At 36.4% G+C, this 23,001-nt stretch overlaps 1 protein-coding gene across 3 annotated transcripts; it reads left to right on the top strand.

The window, feature by feature from the left end:
• Positions 1 to 256: 256 nt before the first annotated feature.
• On the top strand, positions 257 to 21,525 carry LOC127872895 (MAM and LDL-receptor class A domain-containing protein 2-like). 3 transcript variants are annotated; one of them, XM_052416389.1, is made up of 20 exons: positions 257 to 479; positions 4,255 to 4,368; positions 5,923 to 6,039; positions 6,430 to 6,481; positions 6,917 to 7,051; positions 7,379 to 7,423; positions 8,003 to 8,173; positions 8,438 to 8,524; positions 9,440 to 9,706; positions 9,982 to 10,131; positions 10,560 to 10,714; positions 10,852 to 11,065; positions 11,824 to 11,973; positions 12,414 to 12,527; positions 13,101 to 13,247; positions 13,437 to 13,600; positions 14,027 to 14,225; positions 19,391 to 19,531; positions 20,493 to 20,653; positions 21,274 to 21,525. In XM_052416389.1, the coding sequence occupies exons 1-20, from the start codon at positions 444 to 446 to the stop codon at positions 21,469 to 21,471; spliced, it is 2,817 nt and encodes a 938-aa protein (XP_052272349.1). In that variant the 5' UTR covers positions 257 to 443; the 3' UTR covers positions 21,472 to 21,525. The 3 variants fall into 3 exon arrangements, with proteins under 3 accessions (XP_052272349.1, XP_052272348.1, XP_052272347.1); XM_052416388.1 differs by lacking the exon at positions 257 to 479 and adding an exon at positions 1,594 to 1,761 and having other exon boundaries at positions 11,839 to 11,973; XM_052416387.1 differs by lacking the exon at positions 257 to 479 and adding an exon at positions 1,594 to 1,761.
• Positions 21,526 to 23,001: the final 1,476 nt, after the last annotated feature.

The following is a 23,001-nucleotide window of genomic DNA, read 5'->3' as shown; positions in this document are numbered from 1 at the left end:
CGGTCTCCGACGATAGGTTTAAGGAGCTCTTTCCTGATCATCTTTGTTAAAATGAAGGTCTTCATTTGTGCGATGTTTAGATCAAGCATTAGCAGCCGTTCAGTCAAGTTGGTTGACATTCGCCACTGGCTATCTGAGTAATCACTCGCATAGTGCACATGCATAACCACCGTTGATCTTATCGGATCATATTGATAAGCAAATGTGTGACTGATGTTTCCGGATGCCACAAGGTATAAACTCCACGCGTACTTGCCTTTATTCGGGTTTGAGCCAATGATCAGCCTGGTTTATTTTATTAAACAAAACTTTGCACACATCGGGCATCGATGAACAATATATTGCACAAACGTTGTCTCTTTGACTTTCAAATGTTATTGCCGGACCGTGTTGTTCTAATTCATGCGTAAATTGTTCACAGTCAACGTGTTAACTGAAAAACGATGAGAATACAAGACACGACCTTGGTGGTCCAACAGGTATTTATCACCAATTTTAGCCTTGATACTGTCATGCATGTTTTCCACGGTTACCGGAACGATTTGCCATCATAATCCTGCTTTACGAGATGTAAACTGCAGCATTGTGCCAACGAAGTTGCAGTGTTTATGACGAGAGCCATCGTGCAGCCGTCTAAAATTTCGCCACAATACGAGGGTAAAATGGCAATCAATCGTTTTAAGTAGTTACCTAGTTTTGTTGATCCCTCACTCTGACTTCCAAATATTCGCACAACGACTTCCTTTTCCATGATTGATATATTTGTTTCTAGAAGAAAATGAACGTGCCTTCTATAGCGTATAACTTCTTCAGTCACACCTATATCCTCCATTACTTTGTCTAATTTTCGAAAGTTAATTATTTCCTCAGCCGCACCTATATCCTCCATTACTTCATTGAGTAATACCACAAGTCACAAAATGACTATATACATGTATGTGCTAACGATCAAAGTATAAGATACGTTCTAATAATTTCTACAGTGCATTATTAATGGTCACTATAACATGTGAATTTAGTATTTAAGATCACCTTAACCACCAAACGTCAACAATTTTTTGTACACTTGCAATATTGAAGAAAGCAACTTGATATTTGGCATGCATGTGTATCTCATGGAGCTGCACATTTTGAGTGGTGAAAGGTCAAGGGCATCCTTCAAGGTCAAAGGTCAAATATATGGGGACATCGTGTTTCACAAGCACATCTTGTTAACTTTAACATTGTTATGTATATTGTGTCTCTTTTTAAACAAGTTTTCCTGGTTTATATATACTCTTTAAACAAAATTAAATATGAAAAATGCCAACAGCATATATTTTGCTTTGTTTCTAGCTCAAAATATTGAACTGCCCCATGTTGGTATGATAAAGTAAAGTTCAAATATAACAACAATCAAGGTGCGATTGTCTACGATTTCCTATGAAAAACTAGCAAAAACCACAAAGGCTGGTGGTTTTGTTTATAAACATCATTTCATTTTATGTACGAGTTCATTTTCTTTTCTTTAAGACTAATTTTCAAAACAGGAACATCGCCTTATGAGAGTGATAATCAGCTAGTGACAACATGGTCAATAACTTGAATACAGTGTTGATACTTAAGGCTGATAAGAAAAAGAAATAGAACACGTCTTCACAAGATGGTCTCAGGGTTGTGCCAAATAACATGAAGACCTCAGAGAGTAAACGATCTGTGTACATTTTGGCGACATTTCTGGCAGCTGTCATCATTTGTTTTACTACAGTTACAATTCTACAGGTAAAAATAGATGTTTTTACATTAAAGCTCATGTGTTTGATGTGTTGTTTCTTGATATCAGTTAGATAATTAAGAAAGCGTTCGTATTTCAGTTTCTCTTTATGAATGTGGAGTCAATGTTCAATTTTTATATAAGTCTCTCTCATGTATTGTTATGAAACAACATGCACAATGCGTTCTCTAAAGATAACGAGTTGCATGGTTGACATTTGTAACGTATTACTTTTACGAAACATGTTGTTGAAATACATGTGATTCCTATTACTTCATTGACTAAGTGCATGTGTATACATGTATACATATCCAGGAATGTTTGGTGTTCATAAAGTTTTGTAAGTTAGTATCTTGCTAAAGCCCTTGCCTACCGAACGTCCCCGTAAATATCCAGAGCCATGTCTGGTTACGAGCATAATGCCATCACTATGATGTCATATTCGCATTATAATGTAAAGTTACACGATTTACATTCTTTTTTCTTGTTTAACATAAAACATCTATAACAGTTCAGTTACTGTAGGTTGTTGCGTAACAATAACACAAAATAACAACCTTGCAATCATTGGTGTCGCACGGCAGTTCGGCGACTAGTATGTAATACGTTTTTTTCGCTTATGGGAGAAGTTATTTTACGGATCAATGTATATATTTTTGTTGTCAGAATATCTTGCATAGTGTTTTTTTTGTGTAAATTAGTTTAAATAAGTACTGCATTTGTGCCTATTACATTTACTACAACATGTATTGCCAATAATGCAAAGCTAATTGTTTTAATTAATAACTGATCACAGGGACTGGGCAATAATAAAGATCACAGGGACTGGGCAAATACGCGAACCGGTGAAACTTTCTGGTTTTGTATAAAAACAAAACTTCTTTGTTCCACTATCCTAGCAACCACCTAGTTACTAATAAAGGCGCTATAGAGCGCGAAGCGCGACACGTATTATTAATTGTAATAATGAGTCTTGGTAAAGGAAGCAGCCGCTTATCAATGAGGAGCACCATCACAGCACCCCAGATTCATTACTATCAAGTCCTCCTACAGGTTTTTTTTTGTAAGAACCACATATAGAAGGCCGCAGGCCTGACAGTATCTTGGCAGTGGTATGGACCTTCAACCCCGCTCACTATCCAGCGTTTAAACTTCCGGGTTTACATTTAAACCGACTTTTAATATTAATATCTTGGTTAGAAGGTGATTTTTCAAGCGGTTCCGTAGTGTAGTGGTTACACGCTCGCTTCACATGTGAGAGGCCCAAGGTTCGAGCCCCAGTAGAATCAAATTATTTTATTTGTGTTCTATGTTAACTTTTTGTTTTGATGTAGACATTTTAGTTAAAATAAATATGCTGTTTTATTGTAACCATTTTTTTGTTTTTATTATGCCCATGAAATATATGTGTGAGAGGGTGGGGGGTCGTAAACACATTAAAACTTTTACAGTGTTTTCATATCAATGAGTACTCAACCCCTATCGTAAATGAGCAACGTCAAAATAAGCTCAGAATCATCTCCCCTTGAAGTTGAGAAAAATATGAAATTACGCTTACAAGATGAAGCAGATTTTTTAAAACCTACACAGTTCTGTTCCATTAATGAAAACTGCACACGGATGCCATTAAAAAAAAGGAAACCAATGTAAATAAAATGAACTATGAAATATTTTGGGGTTACAACACAAAATCATAGATAATGGCTATTTGGGGGTTATAACACAACATCATAGATAATGATTATTTGGGGGTTGTAACGCAAAATCATAGATAATGGTTATACCAGTATCTTTTTCTATTTTGTTAAAAATAATCGGCCAATATATTAATATTTACAGTAGAAAAAAATCGTTCCATGTAACTTCATTGAGTGCCTTTTACACTGAAATTCCCGACGCCCTTTGATGCTTTGCATCAATACTTATCTTGTTTCATATCTGGAATGATTTTACTTGTGAATGCTCCGTGTAGCGCTAACCGTATTGGGAAGTAACCATTGCGTTGTGTTTCAGAAATGCCATAGACTATATAATCGTTCAGCCGGAAAGAAGTAAAAGCTAATGATCTTTTTAAGATCAATTTCGTTTAAAATTTCTAATAGACATTTATTTTTTCTGTGGAGAATAATTTTGAATAAAATATTTTCATGATATTATATAGACCAATCGAATTGATAAATGTTGCTGGGTACATTCCATTTTAAATATATACTGTATCAATAATATACACAAAACAACATGAAATATGTTCGTCTTTTGTCATTTCCTTCAAAATAATTGCAGCACTGCATTTGTTGTTAAGGTATTTTATGCTTACACATTTGACGAATATTCGAATATGGACGCAATGAATATGAAAATAAGTGAATTACTTATTATTTTTATACTTGACATCATTTGCCATAAGAATATACAATAATGGTTCAATACCACTGTATACCATCATTGTATTGTAATTTTTAACCAAATATGACCCGATTCTTATTCCGCATTTATTTTAGTTAACATGGACGACTAAATTGCAAGAGAAATTCGAGGAAAGCCAGCGTCTCCTGGTGCAGCTGAAATCGCAGTGCGCAAGGAATGGGCTTGAAAACGCGCTGAATAATGTCATGGTAACACGTTTAATTCAAACGATATACAGGTATGTGTAATCGCATATGTTTGAATGTGACTATCATTTTCATAACTTGCATGTAGGGTGTGCTTGTCCGTTGGATTTAGACAGAGGAACGTTTTGCGTGTTTTACTAAATGTGCGTTTATCGCATTATAGGTAATACACAATAAAAAATAAATCAGAATGTACTCACATGGTGATATATAAAATATGTTCTTTATTTGTAAATGGCATGGTGAAGATAAGAATTGTTTTTTTTTTGTCAAAAAAAAAACTGCATCGAAAAATAGAGACTAGACCAAATTAATTATAATAAAGGATATGAAACAAGAAATATCTTTAAAAAAAAAAGATATACGGCGTTGATTGTGGTTGGAGTTGGTGAAAGGTAAAAAGTTCAATGAATGAGATCAAAGATAGCGAATGTCTTTTTCTGTGCAGTTCTTAGCTGCATCACATGCAGCACGGGATGTTACGCGGAGTTTTCATGGCTTATTTTACATTATTACATATTGCTGGTCATAAACCTATATATACAAAACAGAAAACCAAAAGAAGAATGGAAGTGAAATTAAAACATACGAGTCAACCGGCCACACACGAAGTATCCGTACATATTTTAAATATTTATACGCGCGTTCTTCGAACAAACCTGTTTTAGTGGTTTGTCGGGCATTGCTATTTGATTCGATTATAAACAGTATCGAGAATCATCGCGCTCATGCTTAATACATTAGTCAATATGGTGGAATAATTCTTGTTAAATTAATCAAAAATAATATTTATCATGGTATTGTTGAAAACACATTAAGAATCTATTATTGACATACCATAATTATATCGCTGAATATCTTCATTTAACATATTTCTGGTCTAAAGAAAATTCCAGTTCACCTAGTTCACGCGATAGCGTCTATATTATATAACGATTATTTTACTGGCTGCGAACTGACCCCGATACCTTGCGGGTTGGAATGCAATGCATTAAAGTGAGGCCACGCTTCCACTGCTGGAACTACGGCTTGTTTAAAACTTTATACTTTCACATGTTAAATGTTCAATTTCGAAAACAATTTAAAATGGTTTGGCCAAAACGAATATCAGGATAGGGAAAAACGATGCTTTTATGAACCTAAAAATACTAGTACACAGACAGGAATATGGAAGTAATTACTAAATATGAGAACAAAGACTTTAAGTACAAACGCTCTGGCGCTGACAATCCTCTGAAATAAAAGGTGCACGCGCAAACTGCATTGATGTCAAGAGTTGAGCGTAAAACTGTTTTATCTATCAAGCCTTTTCATCAGAGATAAAATTGTTTCATGCTGAACACGCAGTAAAACAGTGTTACACAGACGCGGTCATGTTTCCAATGTTCTGGTGGTATGCTCAAATCAGCCAATGGAATAAATGAAGTGTATTAATTCGTGTCTAGCCGCGGAGCATTTTATTTGAATTTTATTGGACACTTACAATGGTCAGGTAAGGTCAAAAGTGACGTTAAACAGCTACGCCAAAAATATTGATAAACGTAAATGTAATTTTAGACGCTGTCTAGTAGACCGGAAGTGGTATTGGCTAAGACTGAAGGACACGCGCATGCGCACAAACGAGTAGTCAGCGGGTCATTGCAGCAAATGTTGACTGACATGATGATAGCACAAGTGAGTTGCATGGTATAATAAGAAATGTCCCTGATCACAATTATTAGAGGTATAGTGATACCAATATTAAAATAATCTTCGGTTGCACAAATATTAAAAAAGTTCTGAAAGTGCAATGTCTATTGAACAATCGTGTTATTTAAATATCTGGCACATTGAGTAGACGAACTCTATGGTGTGAATACAAATTAATACATATGTGCATAAGTATTATGACTTTATCATCATATTGATTTTTTTTATTCACGATTCTCTTTCGACATGTGTATTATGCAAACACTAGACAGCTATTGAAAAAGAAAAGCCTTTTTCGTCGGAGACGTATTCGTGCATGAAAGGGTATGCACACATAAATACAGCAGGAAAGGCCACTGTATTTTGTGATTTCAGGAGCAGATTCTCCTCAGCAGCTGTTTAAACAACTCCAAGCTGTGCGTTCCAGGTAAGAAAAATTGTTTGAATCAAAATATGTTCGTGGTGGCACGAGCAATCATACACTTATTTCGCTATATACGCTCTGTTAAAGGGAACAAACAAAGAGGAATCACACTGTTGGAAGAAAAACTAAAGTTTTAAAACTTGTGCTATCGTTTTATATTGAGGCAATACAGAAAAATACAGATTGCCATGTATACTTATCAACTGTTTGTACTAGGTACGTTGATAGTTGTCGTTTATTTTAATTATGTACGCGGGCTACAGTTTGCGCATCGTAGACACTTTGAACTAATTTCTTAAATAAATAATGTTGTCATTTGATATTGAATATTTTGAACTCTTACAATATTTACTTTTGTCTGAAATATTTCTACAACGGTCCCGGTTTCTACGCGCCTGTCAAAGATTATTGTTAGTGTAAGTATACTTATTTCCGCAGGACCGAAAGGCAACCCCGGTATGAAGGGAGACACGGGGCCTCAGGGTGTCAACGGAAGTCAGGGGCCAGCGGGTCCTCCTGGCGACAGAGGGGATACCGGTCTTCCGGGATTAAATGGAACTAAGGGTGACACGGGTAGGGCTCTCCAGGATGTGTGGCGTACTCGGGTTTTAAGTCCTTACAAAAGATTAAGTTGATTTTGTGATTTAAAAGGCGGTCGTTTGGTTGTGTGATTTGTAAACAAAGGTCTATTGGCGATGATTTCCTGGCAACATGGAGTGTGGTAGTAGTGGTGTTGCGTAAATTGTCATAACCGAGGTAGCTGGTGCTTCAAACCTAGTGGCGGTATCTGTGCCGCGAGAGAAATAATGTATTAATAATTTTCTGGATTTATATAAAGTTGTTTCATCACTTAACGTTAGTTAAATTATCTAACAAAAATTTAATATTGTACTTTTACAGGCACGCCAGGACCTAAAGGTGATCCCGGATTGCAGGGATTCAAGGGTGAGTACTCATTCTGGGTAAAAGTACATTTTGACTTTTCATCTTCAAATCATAATAAAAATAAATATAAAAAAGTCAAATACGTGAAAAGCAATCCAAACTGCTTATTAAAATCTCTATTTACCTGCCAATTTTGTTGAAGAAAATGTGTATTGTAATTCATAATATCGACTACATAGCTGACATGAATGAGCTTGCCATTTTTAATAATTAAATATTATTAAATATTTATTTTCAACGTACAACATATTCCTACAATAAATTTGAAGATTCGTTAGAATAATTGTATGTGACTTCATGAACATGGCCTTTTAAAATTGTATGTACCAAACATTTGTTTATGAAACATTCTTAATGGCATAAACCGAACCAAAGTTATGTATGATTTGACATGCATAAGCTCAACATGTTTAATCTAATTTAGAATGAAGAGAGAATTCGTTGTTACAATTTGATAATATAATTCGTTAGATTTTTTAAAGTAATCAGATGAGATCAACTTTTATGTAACTTAACGCGTGTAAGATTTGGCAAGAAACGTGTTTATCAGATCAACTATTTGCTCTTATACACATTTAGGCAACATGGGATTGAAGGGAGACATGGGTCTTCCTGGCCAAAATGGAACGGACGGGCTTCCGGGACCAAAAGGAGATCCCGGTATGAAGGGGCAGAAAGGGGATATGGGACTTCAAGGACCTGCTGGGCCGGTAGGGCCACCTGGCGCGAAGGGCGAAAAGGGAGATCCGGGTAGGCGCTTGTTAAACTTGCATGTGGGATTGATAATTATAGCTGTCTCTAAAATTGTATGAAGATAGCATGCTAAGATGCACGATAGTTATTTAAACAACAAAATGTCAGTTTCATGATCATTTAATTATATTCGTGTTGAAACCAAGCATGGCTCAAAGCAACGAAAGTATGTAAAAAGGACGTCTGTGTCACGTTTTCCAATTAAGTGTTTGTAATGTTTCTCTTCAATACCATTCCCTTGAGCGTTTTCACTCTCTTCAGGTTTGCCCGGACAAAAGGGAGATTCGGGCCCTCAAGGACCATCCGGGGCCACGGGTTCTTCCTTGGATTCTGACTGTATCTGCGTCAGTAAGTTAAACCTTTACATATTTCAATTTGCTTACTGTTAAAATATAGCTTAATGTGTTGGAATATTGTGTTTCATAAACATAAGTGCGCTTTGTTAATTTGATAAATATAGTAACAAACATATTAATGACACATAATTATGAAAGAAACAACAATTAGGCATGTTATGTTGTGTTCACTAATGAATATTAATGCAACGCGTTAACACTCCCCCCCCCCCCCCCCCCCACACACACACCGTGAAATATACATGTAATAGCAAAATGCCATACATAGGAAAATAATGTATTCTTTTAATGCAATCAAAAACAAAAATACCGCTGACTATTTAAAACATTACAAGTGTCTGTTTAGTAATGGTTAATCATCTCCCGAAATGGGTCAACTTGGTAAAATGATATTTCAATTGTAATGTTTTTCATCTATAATTTGCACAAAAAAACACACAAAAGAAAGTGTTAACTAACATAGTGTTTAAAATACACATTTCTAAAGCTTCAACGGCAAACGGTTTGTAACAAAAAGCTCCTGTGTTCGAATCCTGTTATTTTTATTAAACTTGTTTTCGTTGCTTTTGTAACTATTTGAAATTATTCTAAATATTAGTTTTGTTGAAAAACACATATTATATAACATTTTTCAAAAATACGAAAACCAAGTCCCTTTAAAGCAAAAGCGTTATTGTTCTCAAAATCAAATTAATTAGACAGTCCTTACGTAACAAATCTACAAATCTATCACTATATACTTTTGAATTGATATCTTTTAAGACTATATGTTAATACAATTGTGCTAATGTATTTCTAACTAAATATCTCATAAGCACCTGATAATATTCATTAAGCATTTGAAGAAACAGGCAAGTTTATTATTATTATTCAATTAATGGTAAACTTCTTCCTTCTTAAATTTGAGAACCACCGAAGATAGACGTCTTTGAACCCGCAAACCGGACGGCGTATTATCCAATTAACAAAGAGTTACAGCTGCACTGTGACACAAATTCCACCGGAGCAACGGTCAAGTGGAAAGAACCGAACACTTCCGCCTGTCTGTCCGGCTCCAACAGCGGACCATATTTAATGACTAAATATCTACAGCCGTCACAGGCCGGGAACTACACGTGTACTGTTTCGAACAACTTCGGCAGTGCGACTCAAACGGTTACCATAGTTACACCAGGTTTGAAAAGCATATGTTATTCAAAGCGCCACTAGCGTTTTAAGGAAATTCGAAAGAAAAAAGAAGACGATTAGATAGTTAGTATTTTAAAACAGGAAGATCTCGACTCAAAGAAATTGTTATGTTATCAAACGTATGATACCCACGTATACTTCAGTGTTGCATACACATATGTGTGCGTATATATGTGTGCATACATCTGTGGCTCCGCATCCCACAACACTTATACGATGAATAACATGCTTTTACATTTTAAGTGATCTTACACACTTCAGAACATCCACTGGATTGCGATTTCGAGAACAATGACCTATGTAACTGGATTGTCGACAGAAATACAGCGGGTTCTTGGTCATTACGTATGGGCCCAACCCCCACGGCTACTACGGGACCCAACGCCGACCATACCCTGGGGACCGCTCTAGGTATCTTAGTGCATGGATATCTCAAAGAAGCGTTATAATAAATACGGTGGTTTTCATATTCGAATCGGGTTAAATACATAATACAATAATAAATCACTCTCTTACTGCTATGTTACCTTTTAGCTCGTGACACTACTTCACTGGCATGTACAAACGTTCACGGCGTCAACATCGATGTATTAATTCAAAAAATCATTGTCAACTGGACTATAGAAACATTACACGATCTATTTATTATGCTCATAAATAATACTGCCACATAACTTGTTGGTATAAATCAATCAATGCAAAAATTGGCAAACGTTCTTATTTCAAATCAATTTAAAATATTCGGAATGGCAATTGTTCCATCGGGTTTAAATGCGTTATAAATGATGAAGGTTTTTAATCTGATAATAACACGTGAACGCATGTCTCATTTCCCCTAGGCCATTATTCCTACATTGAGACAAGCGTTGGTACCCAGGGCGACCAGAGTCAGCTTATCTCTCCCCAACTTACGGCGACCAATGACAGCGCCTGCTTAACGTTCTGGTACCACATGCACGGCTTAGACATTGGGTCCCTGAAGCTAGAGACTGTGGTAACAATATTGTTAATCAACACGCATCACTGGCTTAATGAGAAGCTCCATTTAAAATGATTTTTTCCGTCCAAGAACGAAACGAATATTTCCCGTCTATCGCAACACTGTTGATCAATCTATGCACCTTTTAACAGGAGTATAGTACCGATGCAGTTGGGAATTGCATCGAGACCAAACTACAAAACGTGACGATATCAGGTGACCAGGGCGCGGCTTGGCGTCAAGCGCAGACAACTCTTCCCCCGATGAGCAAACCACATCGCCTCATTTTGACCTCTATCCAAGGCAACGGTAATTTTGGCGACGTGGCGATCGACGACATAGAATACTATGTAGGACAATGTAAAGGTATATAATGCATGCTTAAAGAAATATATTTCGATAGATAATTCACCACAAATAAATCGCTATGCATTTTTAAATATGGCGGAAGACAAACGGGCACCATATAAAACGGATATATCTTATATGACACTCATTGATCGTTTTACGGACAAAGTAGAAGAGTTTTGGCTCTGTTAAATTGCGCTAGATTGGTCATTGTCGGCTCGGGTACCACTTACATGTACCCCGGGTACGTAAAATATACTTTTACGTACCAGTCCAATTTATATTCACGCCCAGAAATCCGATGTAAAACGCGTTACGGAATATGAGACAAAATTCTATTTGGAAAAAACTCCCTCAAAATGCTTTTTGCGCAGGAGTTTCGATAATATAGAAGCCATTTTACAGAATATTGACATAAACATGAACATAATTAATTTGAAAAAAAAGCCGACAAAGACCAATTTAGCGTTAGAATTCCCGGGTACGTTTCAGTACATGTTCCGTATCCAGGGTACATTTAAGTATACTTAAGTAGTACCCGAGCCGACAATGATCAATCGCGCTTAAGATACCCTATAAAATTACTTGAATAAATGCGGTCCCGAAATATAAAAGAACATCGTTCCGATTAAAACTGCAAACATGCATGTTCCATGCCCACTTAGAATTGAAGAAATGTAAGCATTATCGCCGCCATTAAAAAATTCTGTGTCGTTCTGATGTGTGAATATTAAACAAAGGGGATTGGCGCTCTTTGTTGTTGTTGTTTTTTGCAGCGAGCTTGCAACCGGTGGGTCAAAGTGAAGTCTTTTTGACTTATCTGGCGAACCAACCTCTGACTTTGGACTGTACGATCACCGGCCAGCCTCAGCCGACCTACACCTGGTCGAAACAAGGATCATGTGGGCGCAGTCTCAACGTTACAGGTAGGCTTTACGTATTTGAATAGACTTTATTCATTGGCGTCATATTAATTTTCCAAAGTATTGCTATTAAAAAATATGTTTTCTTATCACGCTACTCAGATTCCACCCCTGGCGTAGTAACTAGCCCATCATTAGATTAATGTTTAAATCATACCGCTACACTAAGCAGAATTGTAATTGCCTTAGCAAACTTTAGGTCATTTACATATGTGATTTTTTGAATGAACAAGTCGTTCTTATTTAATCATTTAAATCATTAAGATTAAAATAAAATGCGTTTTTAACAAAACAATCTTTATCTTGAGGACAAAACGCGCTGAATGTTGGCCCTGTCCTTAGATTTCGGTAGTGAGTGTAAGAACAAAATAGTAGATAATAATGTTTAACACCCCTTCATTAACTGTTTACTTAAAACTTGATGATTGTTCGCCTGTTGAAAGGTTCCAAAGTCCATGTGACAGATTACTTGACGATCGGGGATGCCGGGACGTACGTCTGCAACGCGTCCAGCGGCGGGAACGTGGTGACCCAGATTTACCACGTGGCCGTTAACCGTAAGTACCAAAAAGCATTGTAAATGACGTCATTAAAAACCCGCTCCATAAAATCAAAATCGTCTCGTGGTATTAATGTTTTTTTAATGTTAAACCAAGGTCCGAAATTTCTTGGTCGTGTTATATTTGTGACATGACGAATAGGTTTTATTCGATTAGTATACTCGCTGATATTTATTTAGTAAACGAATGCACGAATCGTAGTTAAGAAAATCAATCAACAAAACAATAGAAATCTCAATCATATGCTCAAAGTACTTTATTAAAGCTCTAATGTAAATTTTAGAAATGTGCAGGTCATGGAAGCATCGAACTATGTTTTACTTTGTCGTTTTAGCTGCCAATTGACAAGGAAGATTTCAGAGAAATTGGTCCTGTCTTATTAAAGAATATACTACATGCTGTGGTTAGGACTGGATTTGTTGTTTCAAAAAATAAAAGTGTATTATCAGCGTTTCCTTTGAGAAAAATACATACGATGACATAAAGGATATTAAGGAACTTAATAGCTTTACTTATGTTAACTGATTAAATGTGGCGGTTTAAGACTAGACTCCCTTTAATAATTTCCAGGTTCTGGATTTGAGGATAAGTGTAATTTCGATAACAATAACCTCTGCAGTTGGCGCCAGGATGCGAGCGACGTTTTTGATTGGATATTGCAGACTGGAACTACCCAATCACAAGACACCGGGCCCCCTGGTGACCACACAACTCATGGTGAGTATGTTTCCGTCTATTCATCTGAGTGTTCATATGGTTTTCTTTCCGCATCCGTCTCCTAACATACCCTTCTGGATCACCGTTTTGATAGCCATCTTAACCGAATCTGTACATGTGTTTACTGGTTAACTGCCTGTTTTCATGCAATACCATTATGGAATTCTTCTTGTTCCTGGTTGTTCAAAGGCGGGGCTGGGATGTACGTCTACATCGAAGCCTCCTCGCCCCGCGTGCAGGGAGACAACGCGGCAATTGTGTCGCACACACTTCCATCAAATCTGACCACGTGCCTCTCTTTCTTCTACAACATGTTCGGCGACGGCATTGGGAACCTTGACGTCACTATTGTGGTGAGAGCAATACTTAGAACTATACTTGTATATGCTTAACTATATATACATGAATTAGTATTAAACTCCGCAACAAAAGTTGTTGGCCTTAATTACATGAGGTATGCTGGAATCCGCTCGTCTGCTGTAACATTATCCTCCTAAGTTTTGACATTGTATGCATTCTCAGAACACCTGTACGTTCTGTTTATTATGATGCTCATTCGTTCTTAGAGCGTTACAAGTGGAAGTGGGTGCGGTAGTTTAAAGCGTGCCTATAGATAGCGTAGAGAAGACAACGTTTACGAAGTACAAGCGTTGAAGAGAGTTTTACATACGGCATTGGGCTTCGTTAACGACACACATTCACTGTTCATAACATTGTCACAATAGAAAACGCAAAACCACAATACCTTTAGAAGAAACTTGTGTTTATTCAATTTGTAGGACAAGTGCTCGGGGCAGACGCAGAGGGTTTTCCACGAGTCCGGTAACAAAGGCGAAGCCTGGAAAGAGGCGACCGTCAGCATTCCGGCATCAGCGGTCCCCAACGAGTACGAAATTAAAATAGGGGCCACCGTCGGGAGCACGTTTCACGGGGATATAGCGTTAGATGACATCCTTATTCAGGACACCTCGTGTGCGGGTAATAGGCAACGGGCAGCTCTCACGCTGTCGCTAAGTACATTTTCCTTCTTAAAGTGGAAGTTTTGTGTGGCGCATATGTTGGCTCGTTTGGCTGAAAGCACGGGTCTGTATGATTCATACAAATTAATTATGTAGTGAAAGTTATATGATAGTATATTTAATCGTAAAGCGGAGTATGTGTCTGTTACAGTGTGTGCGCCTTTACCTGTATAACAGTAAAGTTTAAACGTGCGTGCACGTATATCTTAGACAATGGTAACTAGATAGCATTTCGACGTCTAAATATATTTGATTGAAATCTTTAGTAATAAGTTATTGTACCACATGGCTCGGCTTTCGTCACGTGGTTAGTTATAATGTCGCGGATTTAATTTAGTTATGCTGGTTTCAGTCAAATCTATGCGAGTCACTTGCCCCGCCAGGTTTAAGCCTTTCCCACTCAGCAAAGTGAAAATGTGCAAACAGCATAAAATAGGCCGTGAGCCAAGAACACTTTTGCCCCCCCCGGGGGAATTTTGTAGACCCTATTTTTTAATCCCCTATATCCCCTGAGTCTCATGGCACATTGTTTGCAATTGGCTAGCTGGGCGTTACGGAGAAATTTAACTTTAAAATATATGAGTGTAAAACGTTTTTTAATATATTTTTCAGATTACCTAATAATACAAAATGCAAACTTTGTAAGAAGACAACTTATTTTAACATTCCTTTATAAAAAAAGATTGTAATCATTAAAAGCCTTCCTCTTATGTTTATATAATAATATTTTCTATTAAAATATATGTGACACATTTATATTTTACATATATTTGTATATGATTCACATACATATTCCTTTAACATACTGATTGTGTGTCAAACATATTATTTCAGATCACAATCACATTATTCTATTAAACAATATGCCAACAAGCTTGGTAAAATTATGACGATAATCAATGTAACAATTAGTAATCATGATGATAATAATAACAATAATAGTGATAATGATAATGATGATAAAGATATAGCATGCATAGGAATTCATCTCTCAGGCAAATAATAGACCGATTAATACTCAACTTAGAAGATATTTTTTAACCTGATAATTGTATCATCTTGAATGTAGTTACAATTTTAACTAACGATTAGCCATTTTTTTCATTTTCATAGTTAGGACACAGGCGTTTTATCACTGATCATCAAACACTTCATTAAGCAAATTGTCAATTTCAATACTATCATCATTTTCATCCTCATCCCGATTGGTTTTATCCTCTTGCAACTTTGTACAGAGTATGTCCACTAGCTTACTGGGGAAAATGTCACTATCAGTCCACACATATTTGATTCTGTTTTCACCAAGTTTCCAGCCACTATTTTGAACATCAGGCATGCAGGGATATCTTTCATGGGCGTGTAACCAAATATATGTTTGGTAATTAGCACGTCTGGTGTGCATATTTAGTGTTGCTTTACATGGGGTAGCAAACTTATGTCAATAGTGACGCATGAGTTCAGAGTATTACCTTTGATCTCACTTCTCTTTGAGAAAGTTTCAGACCGGAGCTTATTTACATCTGAGTAATTTGGCGTTCCAAACATATAACATACAAAATACTCTATTTCCACTAACAAGTCATCACTACACTCCTGTCTTTCACCAAACTTGGCATAGGTAAGCATTAAGTCTGTATTTTTCTCGAGAAGCTTTACTGGACCTACTTTCCCCCTTCTCACAAATGCGCTCACAGTGTCGCAACCAGTAAAGCTGTGAATTGCGTGTAACACTGAATAAAAGTCATTTCCATTTGCTTTTACATTTTTTTATGTGGATTAGTCTTCGTTTGTTTCCAGTTCCCATGTCAAATAGGATTGAACCCCCAATTTGTCTCCAATACCTAATAAGAAGCATTTATACATCTGTATCGGGTGATCTCACAATTATGGTTTTGGTTTCAGGTTTAAATTATTTTATGTGCATGGAGTGCAAAATAATTCTTGTATCTGCTTCCTCTTGAGACGAAAACAGAGATTGGTCTGGAAGTACCTCAGTTTTCAGTCCGTCATATCTTGTAAGCAGACAGTATCGTTCACCAAGAAGATAATACATTTTGCGATCCTAAAGTTGTTCTGCATATTTCAGTTTCATGATAGGTATATGTGACAAAATCACGACCACACTTTGGAAGGTGACCAAAAACCATCTTGGCTACTTCTTCAAAGGTATCAGGCATTGATACCAGTCTGTGTAGTACTGCGTTGCCATCAATGATACCGGTGACATCATCATTTGGTGTTGGTTCACTTTGTCTCCATATAATGTAAAAGCTTTGCTTTATCCGGTTTCACTGGCATTCCATTAGTGGATAAGAAAGTGTCCGTTCAAGACCAATATCATTTTGAATTGAAAGAAGGATACATTGTGTCGATATGTTGCGTTCAGCTGTAACTTGTGCCAGTTTGGTACAAGAACTTCTAATTGTCTTACTCACTTCGGATGTAGCAAATGTCTTAAGTTTGTTTTCTTGACAGGATCATGTAACAATACATTCTTTTCAATTAGACAACCAGTGATAAAGGCTTCCATAGCAGCACAACCAATATCTACTGCCTTAAGAATGTTGGCAGCTGCTTTAGGTTCAGCAGGAACACCAGATGATAAACAATACAACTCATCCATTCAATCCTCCACATCAAATGGGTTTGGACAATATTTTGACAGCTAATCTGTGAGTTTATAGGTTTTAAAATTTGCATTGTATCAAGAAGGGTGGTGTTTTAGAATGTAGCTAAGGTATATTTCCTTTATCATTGTGAGCCGTTCCACATGATGTCCTAGTACAATATGCTCTTCAGCAGAATTACATATGTACTTGAAAGCTTCAGTGTGCACTGATTGGTTAATGCTTGCTTCTGAGCCTTCATGACTTGCATGGAGAATCTCGTATTATTTCTTCTGCAAGAATTATGGTACATTGCTTCACGGGAAATAACGTTTTGTACTGAACTTCACAAAGCATCCGTTTATCAAACGTTTGAATCGCTGATAGCTTAACTGATTCTTCAGCACATTTTGTTACACATTTAGTTAAATTTTGCTTGAAGCCCTTAATTTTGATAATACTTTTATCACAAAAAAATGCAACTATCGACTGAAAACAGAACAGAGCTACTGGTAGCAATTAAGGATATACGCATGTACTTTTATGTAGAGGGCGGATTGTCATCATCATCAGGTAATGAATGTACCCGCTTTGGAACATGACTTGCATTAGTGAACAACTGGTAACTTCACGTGTATGCCATGATTTTCAAAATCCAACTGTGTGGGCAGATTACTAGTAAAGTGTTCTGGTCTATGTTTTGAGGAGTTGTAGGTCGACCTTGTTTTTGCTACATCTTTAAGTTTTTGTAAACTATAATCTGTTAGTAAATGTACCTCTTCCTTAACTGTACTTTCAAAATGAACAATACATAGTTCCCCTTATGTATCTTATGGCTACATTTTACGTTCTATGATAGTTTTAGGTTAATAGGCTAGAAACCTATATTTATTTCATTGAACATTTTCTTAATTAAAAGCCGTATAAAGAATTAAATAGTACATGTAGGAGGGATTTCACTTGTTCTAGTAGAATTACTCTTCTGACTGTATATACAATGTAATTTACTCGCAAGATTAATTTTATTTAGAAAACAACTTTTTAATTATGTTATTGTATATTTTTAAAATAGTATTTTGTTTTAATAATTTCGCAAAAGACTCACAGTATTGTCAAAATAAAACGGTGTTAACTTTTGCACATATTGTTTTGTTCCTCTCTTATTCACAGTTTAAGTTCAAATGAAAATCGCTAATATATATAATAAACAGAGAGAGCTATATAAATGAGAACAAAATAATAACCGTTGGAACAAATATATAGAGCCAATTGAGCACATTTATCAACAGAGCCTGAGGTGTGATAAATTTACTTGCATTCCTTGCAGTACAAATCCTGCAGTATGAAAACATTACAGTTGATAGAACATCATAATGCGGCTAAATTATAACTCATTTTTGAAAAATACATTAAGATGTATTCTGATTTACCAAAACTGATCAAATAATTAAGAAATAAATTCCATTTAATTTTTTCATGACATTTTGAAAGTAAAAAATTTGGTTTCGTCTGTAGAAATTCAATAAATAAACTGATCCAAACAAAGGGACGTAACTTTTTGTAAAAAAAAGTAGATATTTACAATTTGTGTGTATCAAAGACACACTATGTAGATAGATTTGTCATTCACAATGTCTAAATTCGATAGAATATGTTTGTGCAGCAGTTATTTAGCAACAATATTGCTTTAAAAGAATAAATAGCAGCAGTATTGCAAATGGAAAAGAGTAAAAAGACAAAATAAGGGGTTTTGCGTTTCAAAGTCCCATAACTCTGTAAAGCTCCAACAGAATTTTGCAAACTTTTGCCAGGGAACTACCTAGAGGGTTAAGAAAAACATAACCTTGAAAATTCCCCCTGGGGGGAGCAGGGTCATAATGCAGCTCAAGGTCTAAAACCATATCACTTGCGAGTAACTCGCAGTCTTTTCAGGTTTTATGCTGTTTGCTGCTCATACGTATTTAAGGATTGGAAATGAAACCTTTAAAACTTGATCTACTTAGAAAAGTCTTTTTTTAAATGTAACTTTCTATGGGACTACAAATGCGTCAAAAACGTATCTGAGTGGTAAGGGATTAAATATGTCATAAGACTAGTACGCTTTTCTTAATAGCTCAAGTTTCATGATACTCATATTACTGACAACACCCCAAAAAATAATTGCATATTGCATTTCCACAAATTGCTCAGACTGGCCGTATGAAAAGTTTCTTGTTTGAAATATCGGAGGTCGAGGTTGGGGCTCGAGAAACTTTGAAAGTATATTTGGTAGACATACCGTTCATTGTGTAGGGAATGATGTTGCACCAAACGATAATGAAATAAATCAAAAACATGTTAATTAAATTAACAGCATGTAACCATGACGGGGTAGCAGACACACATTGGCATTCAGTTGTTACAATAATTTCTGTTCGGTTTAATGGCCTCATAAAATAAATGTCAATTCCTGTCGCAATATGGCTGAAATACTATGCCAGTCAAACTATGGTACTGTAATATTGTGTTGGCTTTGCAGTCAAGAAAATGGACTGCGACTTCACAGTAGACTTGTGTAGCTGGACACAGTCGAAAACGGACGACTTTGATTGGGAACGATTACGCGGGACAACTTCCTCCTCTAACACCGGACCAAACGGCGATCATACCGACCCAGCTGGTGAGTATATTTTGAAATATATTTGTCTTGCATCGTCGGATATCATTGAATAGCATTGTGTGATGTTTTGATGAAACGTATTGATTCGATACGTCTCAGAAGATGTGGTCTAGAAGAATTGGTAACGAACATGGATCGTATGTTTGAACACCTGCCTCACGCAATATAAACTCTATTTACTTTTGTTTTTTCGCTCGAAATATTAAACTTTGGCGCAGTATTTCCGGCGCCACTCGCAGCAGAAATATCAAAAGGGTCGCCTATGCATCGGCGCGACTGCTTGTCAACCCCTCGTATCCCAATCACAAGTACCGGTATTATGGGGGACGAGTACCACGCGGAAGAAATAACGATGCCCTGGATAAAATATACTCCACACACATACACAACTTCATCCAATATCATAAAATGTGGCATTATTATTTGACATGAATATGAAATTTTTTATTGTTAAAATCAGGTTAAATAATAAACTACGAGTTGCATCGTATCTTAATGATTCGAGTATTTCGTCAAATATACTCTAATATACATATCACGGAAGTGATTAGTATATGGAGGTGTATCAAGTATTTACTTGTTGCAGGCCGTGCATATTGTAAAACAGTGTTGAAAACACTCTTAATCCTTCAAATCACCAATAAAAATCATTGTTTCATAACCTGTATACGGAGGCGAGAGGCCGGTGATTACAATTTAAACCTGCAAATAAGCGTTTTATCTGGCAAAATGAAGGTATTAACTCTTAATAACTATGTTGCTCGGCAAAAGCCAGTGTCTGCTCACGGAGATAAAAGTTTGTAGATCGCTGGTATGCGTACAAATCGTAACTGTATTTCTCTAGAGCAAAGCAAAGATTACTATCTGGTCATGGATTCCATAACAAGTAGTCACATGCCGTGACCATAAGAACTATGGGAACACTGTAACCACTAGGAAGTATAAATGTCTCTGTTGATAGGAAATGGCTTCTACTTGTTCACTGAGGGATCCTCTCCACAAACGCAAGGACAGGTCGCTGACCTTGTTTCCGCGGTGCTGCCTGCGGGCGAAGAATTCTGCATGCACATCGCCATCAATATGTACGGAGCCACGATGGGGCGAATTGAAATCCTCACAATGGTACGAGTTTTTGTGTCAATTGGCTTCCCGGTCAGCCACTGTTTTATCAGTACGTTTTCATTGAAGGACACAACTGCCGCCAGCGATGTCAGAACACTGGACTTAGTCATAATTCTTTACAAACATTAATGGCGAATTGGATTTTGTATATAATATTAACTGTTTTTAATGTGTGTCAACTCAAACTGTATAAAAGATCCAGTCATGATCACAACGCCGGAAAATAAGCCTTAATGTATATACGCATGCCATGTAATATAAATGTCCATGATGTGTTGAACAAAAAATGAGCTTCAGACACAAAGTAAATATAAAAATAGATTAAAAATAAAATAAGCAAGAATCAGGTTTAATATGGATGCAGTGCATTATTATAATAGTGCAATGTCTTGAGTTCATTATTTTAATATTCATCCGTGTGCGTAATGCAAACTGATCTCCCATTGCAAGATTTCTTGTTAGACTACCACTATGTTGCAATAACTCCCCAGTTAAGAGGCAAACGGACGGAGAGTGCCTCTATAAGTCACGGGCCTAGTTGTAGGCTTATGTGGTATACAAAATAATAATAAAATGTAGAAAAAGTATAGTTTAATGCATATATAATGTTGTTGTCAAAGGATGACGGCAGTTCCACTCCCAAATCCACCCTTGCGAGCTTCAATACGGCCTCGAACACCCCGGTGTGGACAGAAAAAGACGTGCAGATTCCGGCGCAGGGCGCCAACTTCCACGTGGTTATCCGGGGAGTCATCGGGTCCGGATTCGCCAGCGACGCAGCCATCGATGACATCAGCATGCACTCTGGAAAATGCTGAACGTTTGGTGCAAGCATATTAAAATCTACATATGCGTGATTCGCATAAAAGTTATATACGGCTTGTGTTGTGATTTCTTATATGCATTCTTTTGTTTAGCCATTTGCTTACATTTGTATTTGCTTTCTAAAAACAACGCTCAGATAAAACACAAATGACGCGTCTAATAATGCTAAAATGTACGCTTGAGTAATAAAAAAAGTCGCGATGTTGAGATCCAATATCAAATTTGCAAATACGCCAAAATTAAACCGTGCTTTTATAGAAACAAATGTATGCAGATTGCATCTGAGACTAGTTTGCAAAATGATTTATTGATATGTGCCAGTATATGCAGAAGTAACCCAGATGTCCCTTAACGACTTCTCGGCTATTGAATAACCCGAACATGTACTGTATTGCAATATTGTTGAAATTTTCAATCCTAATGAATCAGGTCAGTACGATACTTTTATTATGTCGCTATTTCACAATTACATTGGAGACGCGTAAACTATATATTTCAGTGTCATCATCCTTTTCCAATCACACTTAACCCCACCCTTTAAAAAAATTAGCATGTTCCTTAAAGATAACACTCTTGAATGTTAAAATGATATTATGGCCATCTAACAGTATATAGGTGTCTATCGCCCCCGTTGTTTATTTTTGGTGTTTTCACTTCACGTACACTTATATTTGTTAATGCAGCATCAACATACTAAAACAATATCCCGGAAAGAGAAAAAAATGCATTTGAAATCAACCGTACTTTCGTTTTGACAACTGACGACAGAAATGATTCGATGTACGATGTGAATCTTAATTTAGTTTTAGTGCAGTTTCGTTCATACGACACAAAGACACAATTTGTTTACGGATCATTTTAATTTCCGCAACGATATCTATTCATACGACACACGAACACTAACTCCGATCCTATCTCCGCTCTGCTTAAAGGACTGGGACAGTCATGTAAAATATCGAATATAAAAAATATTGTTTATAAACAACTGGTAGCAAGATGAGTTGCAGATAATTGGTCAGTTACCACATTTTAACTAACTCATGTGACCTGTTTATTCTTTCAGCCTAATTCAACAGTAAAAAATGCACATAATATCACTTTAAAATCATTAGTATGTCACGCCCACTTGGAGCTAAACGTTTTAGGGATGTCATTAAAATGTAAACCAACCAAAATATCTGGGTCAGACGTTTAAAAAACCTTCGTGGCTTAAGGATGATTTTTTTTATAGTTTTTTTTCGAGAAATAGCGCAAATGGTTAACACAATTAACATTATAAATAAATATAGAAACGTTATTGTTAAAAAAAACACGTAGTCTATACAACTTCGGAAAACAACATCTTAACATTTAAATGTAAACAAGCCGTATTATTAACCTGTGATAATTTAATTGACAAACAGTTTTTAGCTGGCATTTTCCTTCTGTTTGCAAACGAGTAACACATCTTGTTGTACTACATAACTGTGCTTGCGTAGTTGCTAATTTCCCACAACTTATTCAAATCACTACGTCAACGCTTG

This window comes from Dreissena polymorpha, chromosome 3 (assembly GCF_020536995.1).
Source record: "Dreissena polymorpha isolate Duluth1 chromosome 3, UMN_Dpol_1.0, whole genome shotgun sequence".
NCBI classification, from domain to species: Eukaryota; Metazoa; Mollusca; class Bivalvia; order Myida; family Dreissenidae; genus Dreissena; species Dreissena polymorpha.
The sequence above is the reverse complement of the archived record's forward strand: the minus strand, read 5'-3'. Positions and strand labels throughout refer to the sequence as shown.